Consider the following 21543-nt stretch of genomic DNA (forward strand, 5'->3'; position numbering starts at 1 on the left):
CCATGGGTGATGGTGAAGGCGGAAGGAGACCAAAGCCATTCTGTAGGCAGAAGAACACCTAAAGGTTGCAGTTGATGTGAGACTGGCTCGAGTATGGTTCATGTCCTCCACGTCCACCATGGCAGTGACAAGACAGCTCGGGGAAGTGACAGGCCCCCCCTGAGCAAGGCCTACTGGACCCGACACACTGACCGCTCAAAACACAAGCCTAGCGCATAGGTCCAGCATGTTGGACTCAGCTCCAAACCCCAGCATTTCTGAACCAGACAGAAGGATCTGCAGCAGTAGGTAGAGGGAAGATGGTCGCTCTTAAAACGTGGCTGTACTAAAACAGTGTCCATCTTATCCCTCAAGTCGCTTGCGATATTACAGACTATAACCTTAACCTGATGCCCTCATCCTTCAACAGCCAAGTGCATGTTTGATACATCGCAGGTGACTGTGTCCCATCAGCCATAGTAACTCAAAGCAAGAGTTAGTGGGCTTGGGTGGGTTATTCCAGCCAGTTCTCTGAGAAGACCACCAGCTCTGGGACCTCTGCCTTGACCAGGGTGGTATGGGGCATACAGAACACTAAGGGTGGGCCCCTGCTCGCACATGGCAAATGGCTGTGCAAACCCCCACCCCCACTACAAATCCGTAGAAGTCAGGGAACTTCTCAGAACGGGTTGCGGAGGAGGCAGCGATGAAGAGGCACCACGCCCTTCCCGCCGCGTAGGAGAACACAGCGCCCGCTGCCCCTCCCCCAGGACCTTGGTGGAACTCCTGGGCCGATTCCAAGAGTACACACCCACAATTTGCGGAGCAGCTGGTGATGCAACTGGCTTCCCAAGGAATATGAATCACCACACCTGGCTTGACATCAGCATGGAAGTTCATCCTGTCCCATCAGGCAAACGGGGCTGAAAAAAGTCCGACTGACATCAGGCCCATAAATCAAGGCCTAACCTGAACAAGCAGCCCGCACCATAACTTTCAAAAGTACATAGTGCAAGTATCCTTCCCTCCATCACGGCGGAGGAGAACCTCACAGGATGGTGGAGATAATAGGGCCTCCCCCTTTATAAGGAAAGACTGTAGGTGCTTCGGAAGCGCCAGGCACATGCCGTACCTTTAGCAGCAAAGCCCCCCAGGCTGGACTTCGGCAGGATGTGAAAATTGCAGCTGCGGAGGTCAACAGGAAATGATTAAATGTGGGACACGGCTTGCCGGGAACGTGGGATAAAGCGCGGCTGGAAATTACTGCCGCTAACATTCTGTAATGGTGGCGTGTGTATGTGTGTGTGTGCTTGGGTGTGCGAACAGAAAAACATCAGAAACAATGGTACAGACGGCTGTATAAGTTTTGTCAACAAAAAGTATTTAAGATAATTTATCTAACAAAAAATATACTAGGACATCTCTGGGCCTAACCAAAAAAAGAAAATTATTATGCTAAAATTAATGAACATACAAAAATTAGCTCGTTCTCCAAATCGCTGTCATCCGCATCGCAGATGGCTTTTGTGCAGGGTGTGGGGGGACTACCCAACCAAAAACACCCTCCGGCTTGTGGTCATCCCTGGCCACGGAGCGCACGGAGACCTTCGTCTGTTCTTCCCACCGGGGGGGACTTGGGGAGGGGGCGGGACTCCGACCCATTATTACTGGAAGCCAGAGGGCTGGCCTGTGAGTCAGCGCTGCACGGTGACGACATGCGTTTGCCGCGAAGGAGTTAACGCGGCCAGTGACACTACTTGGCTGCTGTGCTCACCGCTTCCTGCGTGCCTTGGCTGCTCGCCAAATGCTTGGATATGTTGGCGCCGGAGCACTGGGCCAAATCCCGAGCTGACGAGCCAAAAGGGGTGGGATCCCCCCCCCGGGCATATAGGACCTAACGGGGCCCGGTACACAAAAGGGGCTCCTGCCTACTCATGGTGCTGGCTGAGCTCACACCGCTAAACCCAGGAAAATGTGGCCCATCAGAAAACTCAGGCAGGAAAGGAACAGATACGGATTTCTGAGGAATCCCAGTGGGGGGGTGTGATCCCAGATTTGGCACTGCAGTTGTACCTCGATCGAGCACTTTGCCTGAAGTGCTGACGCGATCCGATCTTATCAACACAAATTGAAAAAAATGAAGCCAGCAAATAAACAAAGTAGGGAAGAGAAAAGGCCTGTTAATTACACAGAGCCTGTGTGTGTAACGGCACGGCGGCCTGCTGACGTGAACCAGCTACTCATACACCCCCCAACTACAGAGATGCCTCACGCGGCTGGTCCTCTGGTATGGAGCAAAATAGCTCTGTGACTCTCATCCAGAAAAGTCACAATGATTCCTGTCCCACCCCCCACATAATTTGCATTTCTCAGTATCTCTGTGCACCCCCGTTACCAAAAGCGAGAGGGGTCACCAACGTCATCCCGATGCCTCGGGCCAGACGCCGTCTGCGGTGGCGAAGGGTGATTACCACTAGGGGGGTAATATGGCCTCCCGGGGGGGTGGGGGGGGGTGCTCATTGGACAGAGGACATCAAAAGAATGTCGCCGGAGGTGATGACTCACAGACAGGAAGTGCATCTCTGAACGACGCTGAAGAAGATCATTGTTTCTGAGACTCAAGCAACGAGCCGCGAAGCTGAATGAAGCTGAATTGGACAGAAAGCACCTTAAACAAAAACATACATTCTTTCACACCCGTGCAGCACAATGGTCGGGCGAAAAAAACGGAGAGATGGGGAGAGAGAGAGAGAGAGAGAGAGAGAGAGAGAGAGCACTTCATGACTCCATCATCTCTGACTGGAAGTTTAAAAAAAAAACCCACGCGTGACTCACGGTCACAGACACATGCCGTCCTGAGCGGGGCACAGCGATGGCAGGTAATAATGACAAAGGGGGTGCTGTTTATTAGCAGGATGCAGGGGTGGGAAGAGAAGCCGTGCTCTGACCACCAGGGCAGGGGGGGCATGCCAAGTTTGACACAGACCAACGTAAAGCGGCCCTCCACTCTGCGAACGGGACACGATGGCAGAGGGGGGCAGGCAGATGCGCACCAAGACTGGGGGCACAATGTGGTGATACTGCCTCTCCCTTCACTTCGCGAGTGGGACGCAGTCTGTATCAGAGAGATGGGGGGGGCATTTCCAACCCTTTCAGCTGGCAAACTGCCAAATCAAGTTTACATTACACGCACGCTGGCACACATGGCCACACGCACACGCGCACACGCACACACGCACACACACACACACGGGCCCTGGTCCTAAGCCTGATCGCTCCCTTGGAAAGGTGAGAAGCCTGTTTGTCTGCAGGCAGCGGTGCTGCACTCCGGTTTCCCAGCATTCCTGTCTTGGTAAAGCCCGCTTAATTACGAGTCAGCGCACCTGAACAACAGCACCCACACCCCACACCCCGCGGGCCGCCGTGGGCCACACATGCCCCGCCCACCCCCCGAAAGCACAGCTACGTACAAACCAGCCAGCTATTGCATTCCGAAAACGCCAATGACCACCAGAGGTATCGTGGTGTTTTGACACCCTCTGTCTCCATGCAGGGGGGAAAAAAGCCCTTATTTGAGGGGGGGTGGGAGGTTCAGGGTGACCCTGTTCAGGGCTTCACCGCCCCTACCAGGAACTCGCTCGATTACCTTCACTACAGTAATAAAGAAACAGAAAAAAACATGAATAATGGCTTTATCACTGTCGGGGGAGATGTTTTTGCCATTTCCTGTGTGGCATGCTGTCACAGAACCCATGCTGGGCTGTCCCTCCTCCAGTTAACGCCGCCATGTCCCCCCCCCCAATGCCTATAAGATCAATCTCTTTGTTTATCAAATGTCCTGCTCTGAACAATATGGAAATTTGACAGCGGCGCCGGGCCCACGGGTGAGAAAGGCCGATCGCGGCCGGCAGGGCTCTGCACGGAGCAACACGGAGGTGTCCGTGAGGGCCAAGCCAAGCGCGTGTGACCGGTATTAACCCAGGAGAAGGAAGAGAGGGAGGGAGGGAGGGACGGAAAGAGAGGGAGGGAGGGGGAGGGTGTGTTCCAACACTTTGCCCACACATGTCCTAGGAGACACGCCCTCATCTCAGCCTTTTCACATCAACACGCGATGTGGCCAAACACACCCTAGTCAACAAACAGGCAGCGGTGCAGATGGATGCTGGAGGTGGGCCGCTAAGGGCCCGGGGCCCCTAAGGGCCCGGGGCCGACCGTAGCCGGCATGAGGAGCCTGCGAGCGCCCAGGGGAAGGCGCCACCCCTCAGATGCACAGCTCTGCCAACACTTGGTTTGGTGGCGGATGGGGGTGCTGGTAGTTCTGCTTGGCTGATCTTTCCATGAAACTATTTGGCGATGTTGAGAGCCCAGTGCCAGATACAGGTCGTGGGGGCCTTTCCGTAGCAAGACGGGGAGATGTCCTGCACAATCAGCTGAAACAAAACTCGCACGGACAGACACATGCGCGTGTGCAAATGCCAGCCCATTCGCTGTTAGGGAAACACGTGTAGGGATGACACAGATCAGACCCCCCCCACCCCAGACACAGCAAACACGTGGTAACGGGGAACACAACCACGGGCAACAGGATGAAAATGAACACAGGCACATGAGCCTCACCATGCCACTGAGACGGGCCTGCCGGTGTCACGCGGCCGCGTCCACGGGGGGCGGGACGTGCTGTCCGTACCGGCACACGGCGCTGACAAACCGCCGCATCCGCGCCCACACTCCAACAGACGGCGGCGGGGGGGGTACAAGATTCGTCGGGCCCATGGCTTGTGGAGAGGAGCGGGGGTGTCGTAACCGCAGCACAGGCCGGAGCCACAAAGGAGGAGGTGAAGCAGGACCTGCTGATTCCTCCACCTCTGCAGGCGGACGGGGGGAATGTGGGGACGGAAGGGCGGCTGTCGCCATGGCACCAGCGGCACTCTGGGAAACGGCGGACGGGGGGAATGTGGGGACGGAAGGGCGGCTGTCGCCATGGCACCAGTGGCACTCTGGGAAACGGCGGACGGGGGGAATGTGGGGACGGAAGGGCGGCTGTCGCCATGGCACCAGCGGCACTCTGGGAAACGGCGGACGGGGGGAATGTGGGGACGGAAGGGCGGCTGTCGCCATGGCACCAGCGGCACTCTGGGAAACGGCGGACGGGGGGAATGTGGGGACGGAAGGGCGGCTGTCGCCATGGCACCAGCGGCACTCTGGGAAACGGCGGACGGGGGGAATGTGGGGACGGAAGGGCGGCTGTCGCCATGGCACCAGCGGCACTCTGGGAAACGGCGGACGGGGGGAATGTGGGGACGGAAGGGCGGCTGTCGCCATGGCACCAGCGGCACTCTGGGAAACGGCGGATGGGGGGAATGTGGGGACGGAAGGGCGGCTGTCGCCATGGCACCAGCGGCACTGCGGGAAACGGCGGATGTGCTGTGAGAGTACTACTGAGAAGGGATGGTCTGGAGAGGGCAAGACACTTCGGGAAAAGAAATGAAAATGAAAGTGTCTGCCACTCTCCTTGATATTTCCGCCGACCGCACAGAGCAGGTGTCTGAAACGTCGGCCCACAGAACAAAAATCTGCGCAAGTAAACTCGGGGGTAATCTTCCCCCCTCCATCTGTGTCAGAGACTGAAATAGACGCGGGACGGATGCGAGGACAGGGGCGCCTGCCAATAATCTGCCAGCCATTATGCAGCGTTATCTCATTAGCATTTCGGGCTGCGATCGGGCCAGAGATGGACGCCACAGAGCGCCGTCTCCAGCAGAATCTGAGTGAGCGCGGCGCTGACGTCTCAAGGATCCGGCGATATCTGATAGAGCGCCGTAAATCGGCAAGGGTGTCGCCATGGCGATCACCACTGGCTCCGTGATCCCAACGAGCCCTTCAGACGCACAGCCGGCTCCCCCCCCCCCCCCCAACATCCGAGACCATGCGCTGGGAGTGAAACTGGGAACATTAGACACCAATTGGGAAGTCCGGTTTGTTTATGGAGCATTTTGTAACGAGACTATTATATGTACAGAGGTGTTCTTCAACCTTGGTAAAGATATTAATAATTACAGAGATTTCCTATGAATCCACATCGTGTGCAAACATGTGAAGTGCCACACTATTGGAGGAACCACTGTCCTGTCAGTGAGCTGAGCTCCCAACTCAAAACACGGCAGAGAAAAACAAACAAAAACCACAGCAATAACACAAACTAGCCCCACCTTGGTACCTAGAGGCTCAGTGACAGGCAGAGATGGCCGTACCCTGAGAAAAACAGGAAGTGACCCAGGAAACACTGAGCGAGAGAGTCAGGGAGCGCTGGCTCTGTAGTCTTAATAGCAGGGAGACCTCACTGAAGGTCAACAGCCTAAATGGCGCTAACCTCCCCGACAGCTCTAGTGGAGCCCCAGGCTGGCTCGAGACCCCCCCTCCCAAAACGGGCCAGGCCATGGGCATCTGCTTTGACCCATCCCACACCAGCTCTGCTGGTTTTTGTTCTGTGTTGGTGGAGGGTTAGTCACCACGCTCGGCACCGTCATTAGAAGCTTCCGGGTCCTGCCGACATGGCCACTTCACGCTGGGAGGTGAGGTCACATGGCCCTGCACGGAACTGTGCGTTTTTTATAGGGCTTTATGTAGCCAAGTTCACATCGCAGACTTTGTTTAACTATTGTGGACCTGACTTCACTTCTCATGCAGCCTGATAAGGCAACTAACGATCATCTGGATAAAGCCCTCGCTAAAATCTGAAAGTGTACCTTACCAGAGCCACTAAAACTTTGCGTGCTGTTTATTTTAATTCTATTGTGACTTTAAAGGAGGTAAGCACCTTCGCAATGAAAACAGCACACGCCCGCGGTCAGGCCTGTCCCGGCCCGGCCCGCCCCCCCCTCCCAGTGGTCGCGCCCTCCTCTGGCCCTCTTGTACACTCCCTGCCTAACTGTCCTGCCCTCGTTCGCTCGCCGCAGAGGCCGTGGTCCATTTACATAAGCCAAAGAAACTCATCTGTCTGACAAAACGCCATCGGCTTTCCTCGAAAAGCCTGTATTACTTCCTGCTTCACCCCCAGCATAGATGACTATTAGAGAGTAACATTTCTCGCTTGCGTTTTTTTTTTTTTAGTTTTAAGTCAGGCATGCATGCGGCCACCCCCGTACGCAGCCGCTACATCTATGCACACATGACTGAAATGGAGAGCCGCGGCTTGGCCTTGACTCTCCTTGACTTGACAGGTAACAGTAACATCTTCAGCAGCCTTTCGCGGGGGCGAGCGTAACCTCAAACGGGAACGGATGCATTCGCGGCCTGGGGTGCCCCATCAACAAGGGGCCATCACCTGATCCGTGGTATGGGATTCATGGGCTGGGGTGCAAGGCGGCATGAGCAGTGTTATGAAAATCTCCGCCCCTCCCCCTGGGGAATGTACTGCGTTCTGAACCACGGGGGGGGCCACCCGCAAAGTGAGACAAGATTAATTAACCATGACTAATTAACCTTAATCTAATTAGTTAACATGTTAGTCACATGGGATCTGAATGGATGTTACAAGCCCTAACGATCCAAACAGCCCTGACATAAAGCCCCCCCCCCCCCCCACCCCATCCGGCTGGGGGTGTGCAGTAATCACCGTTGATAATGGCAGCTTTGAAGGTCAGTCTTCAGCTTCTGCAGCAGAAATGTCAGAAAGGCAGGAAAGCGGCTGGTGGAGGGAGGGAGGGAGGGGGGGGGGGGGTTGCCGCTACCGTCCCCTCAAGCCCCCCCCCTCCCCGAGACACCATCCCACGGCTCTCTTGGACGAAAAACGACGTTATGAAGAAGGTGAGTGAGAAAATGGAGGAGGAAGAGGCTCCGTGGGGATGAGAGGTCCATGGTGAGGGATGATGTACCAGAGGCATGCTGGGAAAGCACCCCCCCCACCCCCACCCACCGTTACTCTCTATTCCTTCCCTAGTAAATCTTGCAGGTGTGTTTCTGCTCTGAGATGGCAGAGCCACCCCAACCCCAGGGGCTCTATGGTGATGGGGGGGGGGGGCTGTCTGCACGCTCCATGGCGTGAGCGGAGCAGGTGAGCTGCCTTTATTGCCAATGCAGTCTACAGGGTTGTTCGTGGCCAACGCCGTTTCCTGCCAACTGTGGCCCCCGAACCCCCCCCAAAAAACCACAATATTTCAGATTGCTCCCACCTGCATCCACCCCCACGGCAGACGGAGCCGCTTGGAGCAGGTGCGTGGGATAATCAGCGGACCGGCCGTGTCTTTTGGGGGGGGCCAGTCTGATGCCTCAGGCTTGGCGCGGGGGGGGGGGGGTCACACCACAGTCGGCATCCCTTTCATGTCCCCTTTGCAGCTGTGTGGTTACGGTTACAGCACCCTCTCTCTGCGATGCAGTCTGACCGCGGTGCCATTCAAAGGCGGACGGGCAAAGCAGCCATTGTCCCGGGGAAGAATGTCGCCTTATTCGACACGTCACCCCTATTGGAGGGTCACGGAGTCAAAGGTGAACGGTTCTTTTTCAGCTTTAGACTCGTGACAGACCAAGTACACTGCAGCCGACACGGAAGCATTTCGGCAGCTGGACCCTCCACACGAGGCCCAATTCCCACCCCCACTGGACCACCAGACCCATATTGGGAAATTGGAGCTCCTCCCTGCCTGTGGCTGGTACCGCGCCATGTGCACCCAGGAAGCAGAGACCGCAGAGGGGCCTCCTCCCCCGGACCCTCCCGGCGTTATGCAACTGCCTCTCGCAACGCATTCCATAGAAGCCATTCCACTGCCGGAGTCGGCAAACCGCCCCCCCCAAAACCCTGAACCTTCCTGTCTGACCGCTGGAGCTGTGGGACCGGGGACAGACGCGTAACCCACGGGGCATCCGAAACGCACCTCCCAGGCTACTCCTTACCGTCGGCTCACGCGACTGAGAAAACGCAGGATGCGGCAGCTATTAACGGTACCACCTGTAGTCTAAGGGAGGCCGCTTTGCAGTAGCTGTACTTGGGTGACAAACTAGGCCAACACAACATCTCCACTTTCGCCGGCATTACCACCTGGACCCCCCCCCCCCCCCAATCTGTTTCCATCCCACGGGGCCATTTTCGCTCAAGCTTGCAAGCTTTTGTTTCTGAACTTTTATTTTGACATTTATCCTGACCTCCATGTCCCACCCAGCCTATAATTTAGCCCCCTCCCGAACGGCAACTTAATTGTTTATCTGCTAGACGGGCACCGCTGATCTTTCCAGGTCCTCATTTGCTCTGCATTAGCGAGCGCTACCCACCAATTATCCGGCATTTCCCCAGCCCAAGCGTTAATAAACACGATGCAGCGCAATGGAACGTCTACCCCCCGACGCAGAGAAGTCACTTCAGAGACAAGAGAAGCCTTTTAAAAACATTTACAGTAAGGGGGTGATTAAAAACCAACCCCCCCCCCCCCCAGACAAAACCCGCTCCTGAAAGTCTTCCAAAAAGGGAGATGAGACGAAGGGGCCGCTTTATGCAAGCTGATATGTTCTCTTAGATCGCCTACCTACCATTACCACCGGGGGAGGCTTCCAGCTGCCACTGGGGGGGGGGGGGACGCAGCCGGGATTAGTTTACACCTTTTTAATGTTGAAGGATTCAGCGGAGCACCGCAGGAGCAAACGCAAACGAAGCCCGACATTAGCAGCGGCGAGAGCAGAGAGGCCAGCTTCCATGGAGAGAAGGACCCGAGAAAGAGTGCTGGGTCACGCGACAGTCACTTCGGGATGGGGGGGGGCACAAACCGGGGGCGTTTTCTGATGGAAGGTCACCCACTGGCGGGAAAAAGGTGTCAACAACACCTCGAAGAGACAGGAGATATGAGGAGGGCCATCGTGGTCTGAGAGTGATGGGAAGAAGGGAAGGGGGATGGAGAACCCCCCCCCCCCCCCATATGCATGATACAGCGAAGGCGGGTACATGCGGAGGAGAGCGTCCAAAGCCGCATGGCTGGCCGCACGCCCGGCTGCGGCGACCGCGGCCTTCACCTGCCCCTCCCCCGTCACTGTCACCCGCTGGGCGGCCAGTGAAAACGCACCCTGCCCGCGCGGAGGACTTCACACATCTGTCCACCCAAACGCTATCGGGGGGGGTGGGCAGAGGGCCGGGCCCAGATCCAGACTCTCCCTGGCAAAGGCCCCTGAAACCAAGCACCCCCACCCTCGCAGAGAAAATGCTGGAGCGCCGCGCTCCCCCTACTTTCGAGGCACTGCCTGACCTTGGCATGACCTTGCACTGCGAGAGGGGGGAGCTCTCCACCTGGCCCCACCCTCCTCCTTACTTTGGGATGCTAACTGGTGTGGCAGAACTTCTTTAAACCCCCCCCCCCCCCGACCACCACCACAGCTCTTCTACAAGCTTCCGCATGAATAGCGAGGCCCTGCCATGACAGCAAGGGTGAACGAGGGCAACGGAAAAGCTGGACGGCCCGAGGAGGAACCTGCAATTACCTTACGGCTCGGAAGGATTCCTGAGCTCTTGCTCAATGTTTACACTGCGAGGGCATGGCCGGCCCGCAGATCAGAGCCACTCGCCCTGCTGCCTTGTCACGCACATGTCCCCCTGCAGGCCAGGCATGGCGTCACCCCACTAACCGCCGGGAAAGGAGAGCGGTGGAGCCGCAGGAAGGTGCGATGCGAAGTCACGCGCGGCCCAGGGAGGCGCACAGAGCAAAGCACCATGGGAAGGAGGAGGGCCATGACACACATGTGATCAACAGCAGCCACAAATACGAACCCGAAGGTCCAAAGCGATGCTCCTCAAAAGACTGCTGGTCCTTCCTGAACAGTCCTTCAGACATGTGACTGCCGCGGAGAGCGGTAATGACACAGGAATGCTTGCGGATGCCATTGGGGTGACTGTGAATGGATGGCACGCGTCGAGCACAGGCTGGCCTCTGTGCCGCAAGCCATCGCGGCGAAGCTGTCGCCCTCGGGTCAGAACAGGCTCTGTGAGCATGCAGTGCTATGGGGGGGGGGGGTGACAGGACGCACAATAAACCAGTGTGTCAAAGTGCGGCAGCCGTGGGGAGACGAGGGGAGGATCTGGGAAGTGTGTGATCGGCGGCCGGAGAGGTTATCTTGTGCTGGTGATGTCACGACCACGCTGCCCCCGTTGGCACCCCCCGCGGGCCGTGTGGCGGGGCCATGCGGGGGGGGGGAGGGCTGTTTGCTTGCGAGGACGTGTGCAGTCATCATGTGACTCAGTGCGCTATCTTTAGCCACTTCCCTAAAGTGTGGCCGTTATCTCAACGGCAACGGGGCGGGGCTTTCAGCGCCAGAGGCCACTGCACTGGGGGGGGGCGGCGAAAGGTGTCAGCGAGTGAGCAAGACGAGGGTGTCGCAGGAGCTCTCGCATGCTGCTCCTCTTGTGAAATGTGTCACATCTTTTCCGCTAACGTCTTTGTGTTTTGGGAGCCGACTTTCTGTTCCGGTGTATTCTGTGCTGGTGTCAGGGTAAAGAGGGAAGGCAGGGAATGAGGAGGCAGAAGCATGGATGGGCAGGAAGACAGACAGTCAGACATGAAGAGACAAGATAACAGACAGAGAGACAGACAGACAGAGATGCTGCTGTGCCAGGTGACCAGAGCCGAAGTGAAGCCGGTATGTCTGCGCCATGACCCTGAAGTTGGGTGAAGCGCGTCCGGTCATGTCAGCCACCCACATAATAACTGGGGCTTTGTCTCGCGGAACCCAGACCCGGTTAGTGAGCAGGGAGGCCAGCTGGGCTCAGCCATCTGACCATCCCGTCGGATGCTGCAGGATCGGCTTCCACAGCACGTCCATCTCGGCTCAACGCCCATGTCAACACCAACCAGCACCCCTCTCCAGCACTGCTGGTATCTCCCCGGGGCCTCACTATCTCAGGGGGTGATATGTACCCAGCATGCACCAGGACAGGGCACATCGCAGCGAGAATGCAGACAGACATGAATGACTCTGATTAGCCGGCGTCCTCACAGAAACTGCTAGCGTGGCAGCAGTACGAATACTTCAGGCTGGGGGCTCCATCTCATCCTCTTCTTTTTATAAATATGTATATAAAAAAACACTGTCCCCCCCCCCCCACCCTTGCAACCCCCCCACCCGGCCCTGGCAGAGCGCCGCTAGCCTTAGCACACACTCTGTGCTACTTAAACTAACCCCAGGGCTCGCTGTGTCTCCAGCTCGTTAAAAACATAAAAACAACTCTGTCAGCCCCCCCTCCCAAGCATAATAAGGACGGAGCCGCCTCACATTCCCCAACAAGGCATGCAGACAGGCTCCTTCTCGGACCTGCGGCCATCCTTCCGGGAGCAGAAGGGGCAAGGGTCCCAACGCGGGGTAAGTACAGAGGAGAGGGAGGACAGAATAAAGATGGAAATGAGTGCATCTCCCGAATAAATGAAGCAGACAAAGGAGGGCAGTCTAGCCAGGGGCCTCAACCCCCCCACGCGCCCGCTGCTGTTCATCCAGCGTTACACTCTGGTGCTGTCACTCATGAAGGGGTGCCAGTGGAACCTCGGCACGCCCCAGCCTGGTCCGACTCACAGAATTGATCAAAAACCAAAATCTGAATTCTCAGATTTATCAGGTGCTCAAAATAAGCTTTTATATCCTCGTGGTTCTAATGAAAGGGACAGTTCACCTCAAAGCTGAAAAAAGATGTTTCAGAAAGTCTTCAGTGCTATCTATCTGTCCATGCTGTTCTGCGGGGAGGTATGTTCTGCCGGTTTGCTCGTGCTTGAATCTTCTGCGCAGTGATATGATTGGTGTGTGGAGTTTGGTAGAAGAAAATAGTTGCTACGTTAAACTGCTCCCTACAAAGTCTGCGGATTATCTCGACTGACCGGGTCATGATTTCATTGCTGCTGAATTTTCGCCACAGAAAGAATGTCATTCAGTCCCATTATATTGAAGAAAAGCCAGATATTTCTATGGCCAAGATCTCCAAAGCAGAGCAACCTAGATGGATAGAAAGAGATAAATCTTTGGGGTTAACTTCCCCTTTAAGGGGGTTGTTTGCTGCTGGCGTGTTGTTCTGGAGCTGCTTGCAGTGCTGCGTGCCGCGTATACACTGTTCATTTTGTTCCGACACAACCATGGTGTTGCGCACATCTTTGTGATGTGTACGCACCGCTGCCTCTCAGCCGGCTGACGGCACGCCTGACGTCAGGACCCAGCCGACCTGGCCGAGACTCTGGGCCTGGGGTTACGGCCGGAAACAGACGGGAGATGCGGCGGCTCGGCGGAATCCGCGGCATCCGAGCACGACGTCAAACGTGGCAACGGCATCGGGGTGAAAAGCGCAGCAGCCAGTAGTGAAGCTTTGAAGTCTGCCTATGGGACAGGAAGTGGGGAAGTGGGGGACTTCCTGTCCCACATCTGACATTAGATGTGGCCGGGAGGCCTGGCTTCCTGGACACACAGTGACAGGGTGCTAACGCTGCCGAAATCTTGCAGACGCCTTCTGGTTGACTTTTCTGCCTGGCATGGCTCTTTGACCCTCTCTGCTCACGTCAGTCACAGTATAACACCGTCACTAGCATAACTCTCTGCCTTTCAAGTGGTCCCTCCTGGGGACCAGATGACATCACGTTTCTCTCGGACGTCTTGTGCATGTATCTCTGTGCCAGAATACCCAGAATTCCTCACAACAAAGGAGGGCATCGTGACTGCTGAGTTCACAGTTACTGCCTTCATCCCTGAACGCGGGCGGGGGTGGGGGGCATGGGGGTCTGTGTAGCCAGGAGACACTGAGCAGAGAGGGCCTGATGTGGAGTGACAGGTCTCTGATTAGGCAGCTCACAGCCCTGTCACCCAGCAGAGAGACACAGGGGCACATCTACATGTGGAGACTGACAAGGAGGCGGGACGAAGGGGACGGTCTCTCTCTCACTCACACACACACACACACACACACACACACACACACCTTGGGAGGCCTACCTTCAGCAGATAGACTGGGATGTTGCTAAAGTCCACCGGCAGTTTGAGCAGGAAGCGAGCAGAGAATTCACCAGTCTGTAATACACAAAGGGGGGGGGGGGCAATTAGTCTGCTTCCATGAGGGGAGGAATCCCAGCGAACATAATATTTTATTGTTTTATTTATTGTACAGCACCAAAAAAATAGTTTGGCAGGTTAATGAAACCAGCAGCAGGAATGCTAAGGAATAAGGCTGAAGTGGCTAGGGATTCTGGGGGCTGACTGACCCCCACCTGCAGCCGGGCCTCCGCCAGCTTCCCTGGATCACCGGGCGGTGCCTGCCATGAGCTCCCGTGTCACCCAGCCCTTACGTAAGCGGGTGTTTGGGCGGGGCGGCACACAAACCTCCCGCCGTAAATCCTCTTTATTAAAAACGCCCAGCAGACAATAGGGTCGCGGACGAGGCGTGTGACGCCGCGCCGTGCTCATTACTGCTGCACCTGCGGCGCGGTTATTACCCTGCCAAACGGCAACGCACGCACATGCACGCAATACCCTGAGCGGCCAGAGAGGCGGCGACGTGGACAACGCTCCCGGGGCAAATGCTGACCCTCACAGACAGCTCCCGAGTTGCAGGAATGACAACTTCCAGGCCTCCGTACTGAGACCTCCGTACCCCCCCTCCACATTCTCCCGACTCCGACACCCCCACGCAGAAGATTCCAGGTTAACGTGGCGCTTCATTCCACTGCAATGCGCCCCACTCACACCTGCGCACCCACCCCCACAATGCGCCTAGAGCTGCAAATCCTCATCTACCCCCCGCCACCCACTTGCTTCACCCACCATGCCCCGGGGGGAGGGTGGTGCCCCACACAGACGGGCCGTTTTAGCCCTACAGAGACACGCTAATCAATATAGCCCCAAGGGATCATGGGAACTTCCAGGGCAATTACAGAGGCAGACTTTATAATGACTGTGTTCATGTGCACGCATTACTGATGACGGACTGTGACGGCACTGGGGCAGAGGCGGCTCAGGCAGGAGGGCAGGGTCGTACCCAGCTGTTCTTGCGGCCGGCATAGATCTCCATGCCGCGCCCATAGCTGGGGTCCTCCAGCAGGCTGTCGTACTCGAAGAGCAGTCGTGAACTCTCACGCAGCCGCTGGCACTGGTACTGGTGGTACTGTTGCACAAGCTCCTTCACCAGCAGCAGCAGGCACTCAGGGTCTCTGGCATCCCAGCTCACCAGGTGCTGTGGGGGGGGAGGGGGGCAGAGGTCAAAGGTCAGAGGCTGCAGAACACACAGAAGCAGCCAGAGCAGTGGGCGGGGCTTATGGTGCCCGCCACCACTCGAGGTGACCAATAATGTGGTTGAAGGGCACAACCAATCAGTGTGTGAGTGAGCAGGCACCCTGAGGTTATTATGTAATTTAAAACACACACTAAAACATACCGGAGAACTTGCAGAACACGGAGAGGCCATGAGGCACAACAAGGGGCAAAGGAAACATAAGCAGGAAGACGACTGCTATGTGGGGCTGGGATGAGCCGGGCTGGGATGAGCCGGGCTGGGCCAGGCCACAGGGGGCCCCGCCACCCCCAGCTCACACGCAGTGGTGCGCCCACTCTGTGCCCATCCAAAGGCACCCCGCTCTTCCGTATAACAAGTCCCCTCCCACCGCCGGTGCCGCTCCAGCAAACCCCCGCCTACCAGCCCAGCTCGTTAACGGCAAAAACAGGCCCTGGAGTCACCTCCAACGGCATAGACGGGACTCAAGCCTCGCCTGGGGAGGTGGCAAGCCGGGGGGGGAGCCAATGGGGTGCGCGGCGGAAGCCCCAAAAGGGAATGCCCCCCCCCCACCACGCTGGGTCACCTGACACTGGGGCTGGGACCGGGAAATGAGAATTAAGGAAAATAAAGCACACATACACACACACACACACACATACAGACACACACACACATACACACACATACAGACAAACATATACACATACAGACACACACACACACATACAGACACACACATACACATACAGACACACACACACACATAGACACACACACACACACATACAGACACACACACACACATACAGACACACATATACACACACAGACACACACACACACACACATACAGACACACACACACACACATACAGACACACACACACACATACAGACACACATATACACACACGAACACAAATACACACGCGCTCGCACGCACACACACACACAAATACACACACACACAAATACACACGCGCACACTCGCACATACACACACACATACATACACACACACACGCGCACACTCGCACATACACACACACATACATACACACACACATACATACACACCTGCACACAGACACACATAAACAGTTCAGAATGAACTAGAAAAGCAGCCTAATGAGTTTATCACACGGACTGAAGTTTAAAATGATTATGCTGTGATTTCTGCAGGCTTTTTACTGCTCTGATGACTCACACACTCTGCTTACACATGGGGGGGGGGGACCGACAGCATTCACAGCTGTTACATAAAACACACCCGTTACAAATAAGACTCCCCACACACTTACAGCAAGCTGCGTGTGCACATCAATCAGCCCAAAGTGTTATGATCATCGGGGGGGGGGGGGGGGGCTCGGGAAAATTCTGGTAAACAAATATATTGCCCCGTGGTGTTTGTGCTGGGAGCTGAAAGCAGCGGAATTTGGGTGCAGGGGCGGGCTGTAGGTTCAGCATGACGGAAACAGAGGCTGCATGATCAAGTTTAGAAATACACTCTACCCATAATGCACTTTGCCGGTACCGGGCCAGTGCCCCCTTCGCTATGGTGTGCCAGGTAGACCGGTGCCTCTTACAACTCGAAATTTCAGGGCTGCAGCAAGTGAATAAGTGCACGTGGGCACACGTGCATGTATATGCACGCGCACACGCGCACACACACGCACACAAGGAGACCCAGAGTGCAGGCTGGGAACAGCCTCTACAGGCCTGGCAGCTGGCAGCTGGCAGCAGCGCGGGCGGGCGGGGCCTCGCCCACTGCCCGAGGTGACTCACTTCCTCCCAGCTCCCGCTGTTCTGATGCTCCATCGCTGCCCACCTTGACGGACGGCAGCTCAGTCAGGTGCGGCCGGTACCACACTGAGCCTTTCCCCGTTCTGTCCATCTATCTTTCGTCAGTCTCCTGTCCATCCTCTTGTCCTTTATCTGTCCTCTTATCTGCTCGCCTGTCTACTTTCCAGTCAGTTCATTTGTCCACCTGTCTGTCCACCTGTCCTCAGGTCTCAGGATGCGTTTGCCTGCCTGACTGTATGCCTGTCTGTGCTCCTGTCAGTCCCTCTGTCCAAGCAGAGCTGAGGTTCGGCGCTGTAGCTGCTGACCTCGTCATCTGTTAGCTGAGCCGTCCTTACTGGCAAGGCCGGGATTCCCAGAACGAAGAGGAAACGTGAAGAACGGGAGCCCTTGTGAGATGGGGGCGGGGAGCGGGACAGTGTCCAGTCCGGGGAGTGACTGGGCTTCAGTGACTGGGCTTCAGTGACTGGGCTTCAGTGACTGGACCGGGGCTGACCCGGGAGACAAATGAAACCAAGCGAAGACACAGACACACGCTCAAACACACACACCTACACACACATACAGACAAACGGTCAACCTTTGGTACCCACATCTCCATGGGGGGTGGACATGTCTGGAATTTATAACACAGAAACACACACCGTTTACATTCCTGGCAGGACTCTTGCTTAAGCTGTTTAGACAACTCAGGGTTCCGATTGGAGATCTTGGCCGGCCTGTACCCCCCAGGACAGTCTCCGGATGCGGCCGCTCCTCCGCTGCACAGAACGCCAAGCCACAGCAGCAGCGCGCCCGCGCAGGGAGACTGCACTGGTCACATGACCCCGGCCGTTGCACCACAGGCCGCCGGTGGCATGCCGCAGAGGTGAATGCGGTGGGGTGTTATGAAATGCCTTCCCTCTCGGGGTGTGGTTGGTGCTGGACGTTATGATGTAACAGCAATTTTAATGAAAACAAAACTGCCTTTGTTCCGGTCCGACTCGCAAGCTCAGGCACGGTATTAGCATGGAGCTAACAGGGTCTTGTAGCAGTACAGCGGACAGTGGGCTGTGCGGGAACGACCCATTGCCTTGCGTTTCGGAATCGTACTCCCCGCTCGCTTCGCACAAACAGATACAGAACAGACGAGAATGTCGACCCAGGACGAGGAAACAGGCCGACGCGTCAATGAACGCCACAATCCGGACCTCCGATTACGCGCCGGACCGGTGACCCGCTTGGAGAGGCCCTGATCAGCAAGCTCTGGCCGTACATCCCCTTCTTTCCTTCATTTACAACTTTAATCGAATGCTCGTTTACCGATGCCATGACAACAGCTGGCATCTGACATTTCAAGATAATTATGTAGGCCAAAAATAAAAATATTTTTGCTGCATTAAACATGATTTTTCTTACAGATGCTGGAGGGGCAATAAATCGCATCCGAGTTGAAAGTCGTGCGTTTAACCTGAGTATTAAACTAATCTGAGCGAGACGGGCACTGAGGAGGGAAGCCAGGCGACATGCCACCCCTACAGCGGGCAGAGCCGCTCCCCGTGAGGTTTATGCTCATTCTGTGTCTTTGCCCCTATTTTAATACTTTATTCTGTTCAAACATGCAAGGATGGAGTGGATTTCGTGCTCCTGAACACGCAGCGTTAGCAGGGAATTCAATATCTCACAAGTATGCTGCTCCTTGAGCATAACATGCATGTTTCTCATGAGTCCAACATCTGGGTGTGTGCATCTCAAGAGTAACATCTGGGTGTGTGCATCTCAAGAGTAACATCTGGGTGTGTGCCTCTGAGCAGTCTCTAACATCTGTGTGCCTGTTCTTCAAGAGTATAACATCTGTATGCATGTTTCTCAAGAGTCTAACATCTGTATGCATGTTTCTCAAGAGTAACATCTGTATGCATGTTTCTCAAGAGTCTAACATCTGTATGCGTGCTTTGTAAGTCAAACATCTGTATGTATGTTTCTCTAGTCTAACATCTGTTTGCATGTATCTCAAGAGTTTAACATCTGGAGGTGTGCTTCCCAAGAGTCAAAAATCTGGCCCATTCCAAAGTAGATCCACCTGAAAGAACAGAGCACGAGCAAAGAGGAATGATCAATACAGGCTACAACTCAAGTTAGGCTGGGTCACCCAAAAGTAAACAAGCTGTCCTCTAGGAACCATTGCTAGAAAGCCTTCCCGGGCCTTCTCCAAGTGCCGGCTTAGCAGTTCTGGCCCACATCCACCTGGGCCTGCTGTCTGATCCCAAGCAAGCTTTGTGATGGGCCGCATGACGCAACGGATCGTACCCTGAGGTCCGTCGGGCCGGGTGAGAAGCCTAGCAGGTCGGGCGCCGGGTGTGGTCAACCCCCCCGTGCATTTGGCAGCTCCGTCAGAGACACGGCGCCAGCCAAACATCAGGGCGCTGTTGTCAGGCGGGAGTCACGGGACACCTTATCAACGTGGGCCTAGGGCCTCATTTGTCAAGAGGCGGGGAGGGGTAGACCGTCAAGGACAAGCGGCTTAAAGAAGGATGATAAGAGACAAACAGGAAGGTGAACCCCCCTCAAAAGCCAATCCCAGGAGAATAAACCTTTCACACACCATCTCCTGACCTCCGTCAAAGGAGCTGCCAGTTTTAACACACAGCAAACAAACGGTTAAATGAGCCTATTTCCGGATTAGTTTGCCAGCACGGGTAAGAGGCGAAGGCCAAGCAGAGAGGAGACTGGCGTCCCAGGAGATGCAAACTGGGTCCAACCGGCCGTGTTCTGTGAAAGACGAGCCGGGCTGAAGGTCAAGGCGGCATCGGTGTTCCCGCCCAGGTCACGCACTCCGCGAGACTCCCCCACCCCCGCGGCCTGCTCCACTCCCCGCCTGCCCCCCGGGGGCCTAGCCCGCACTGCTGTCATGCCGCTGTCATTCCGCAGGGACCACGCCCTGGGGCGGGGGTGCGACACGTCCGGGCGTGGGCTTACGGGGCTCCGCTAGCGATGCTCCAGGGACCCGCGACGACGCTTTACTGAGCGCCCCCCAGAAGTGAAACGGGAGAAGTACAGCGGGATAACACAACTACCAGCAAGACCCACGGCCAGCAGCGCTGCGGTTCTTCTGCCACTCAAACCCGAAATTTGCAAAGCCCCCCCCTGTTGGTCACAACCTGTCACTACACTACAGGGGGACAAGTAATATTTTGAGAGGGGTCCTCAGAAACAACAAGACAGCCCCTGCCTTGTAGGGAGGTGACTAACCAGAATGACTCCAAAATAAGCATCAAAATTAAATGGGGGTAACAGCATCTTGCTCAGACCTCACAGTGCCAGTCCTCTGGCTCAGGATACCCCCCAGCAGAGTCCTCCGGGCACCTTCCCATCAGCCCCTCCCACATCCCACCCATTAGCTGAAGTGTGCCCCCCCCCATCCATTGTATGAAGCCCTTCCTCTTTCCACAAAAGAACACATCAGATACAATACAGGACTCCAACTAGCCACCATATAACACCGCCCCTCGCCCCCCCTACCCTCCCGAAAGGTGTGGGGGTGCTGGAGCTGCCTGGCACCAGTGGCGAGGCCGCACCGGATGCCGAATGCCGGCCGTTAATGACGGGAAGCTGGAGGAACTGCTATGCCGACGGGAACATTTAAAATACCTTTACGGGATTTGCAAAAAAAAAAAAACAAAAAAAAAAGAAGAAAAAAGAAGAAAATAAACAAGGGAACGAAATGTTCTAATAAAAGGAAGGAGAGCCAGTGAGGGTTTTATGCCGTGCCTCACATTACACAAACCAGAGCAAAACTCTCCGAGACGACTAATTAACATTCTGACCTTCAAAGGGCCGTTTTCTGCCAACAAAACAGCGCTAACCATTAACCCATCGTTATAAATCCCACCCCCCCATTTGGAGCCCAGGACCATTCCCACGGAAACGGGAAAGGGAAGGATTTCCATGGATGTGGCACCTGAGGGTGTAGCAGGCGCAGAGAAGGTAGCCTGGTATCTATTCTGTCTTCGGGGGGGCTGTCCGTGACGTGACCTTTTCTGCAAGGAACGGGCTAGATGCCCCCCCCCCCCCAACGAAAGGGCTTTAATGAGAGGTGGCTGAGCCGTGGGGCCTTTATGAACAGGCAGCCCGCTGGACGAACCCACTAATGGGCACCGGGATATGCGGAGGTGGGGGAGATGAACCAAGGCGGGGCTGGTGTCTCAGAGAGCGAGCCTTTCGGGTAGCTGGCGATTCGGGCGAAGCTGCTTGTACCTAAACAGATAAATGAACAAAGCAGCGACAGGACCCCCGACGTCCCAACTGTCCACTGGAAAGATATGTCTAGACGTGTGTCCCCCCCGCACCCCCGCACGCCACATGTAAACACAGCAGCCTTTAGTCACGCTGCCATCTTTCCTGCTTCTATATTTACTTTAATCTACCTCAAGTCGGCAGAACTTTGCATCACATGTTCCACGGTTCCCCCACCCTGCCGCAGTCTGGGAATGTCCCAGCCCCCCCCCCCCCCCCCCACGCTCTCCCACAGTAATTAAACAGCCTTTGTTCAGCTGGAATAAAACGCCTCATTTCAG

The 21543-nt window shown here is 55.8% G+C and overlaps 1 protein-coding gene across 1 annotated transcript in view; it reads right to left on the reverse strand.

Moving 5' to 3' along the window:
- The window catches only part of babam2 (BRISC and BRCA1 A complex member 2), a 51124-nt gene that overhangs the window by 16567 nt on the left and 13014 nt on the right, over positions 1–21543 (reverse strand). The window contains exons 5-6 of the mRNA XM_023793070.2: positions 14954–15148; positions 13915–13989 (exon numbers count right to left, since the gene is read on the reverse strand). Of these exons, the coding sequence (XP_023648838.1) occupies positions 13915–13989; positions 14954–15148 (270 nt within the window). The remainder of the gene's footprint in view (positions 1–13914; positions 13990–14953; positions 15149–21543) is intronic.

The sequence above is a fragment of the Paramormyrops kingsleyae genome, chromosome 14 (genome assembly GCF_048594095.1).
Source record: "Paramormyrops kingsleyae isolate MSU_618 chromosome 14, PKINGS_0.4, whole genome shotgun sequence".
Classification (NCBI taxonomy): Eukaryota; Metazoa; Chordata; class Actinopteri; order Osteoglossiformes; family Mormyridae; genus Paramormyrops; species Paramormyrops kingsleyae.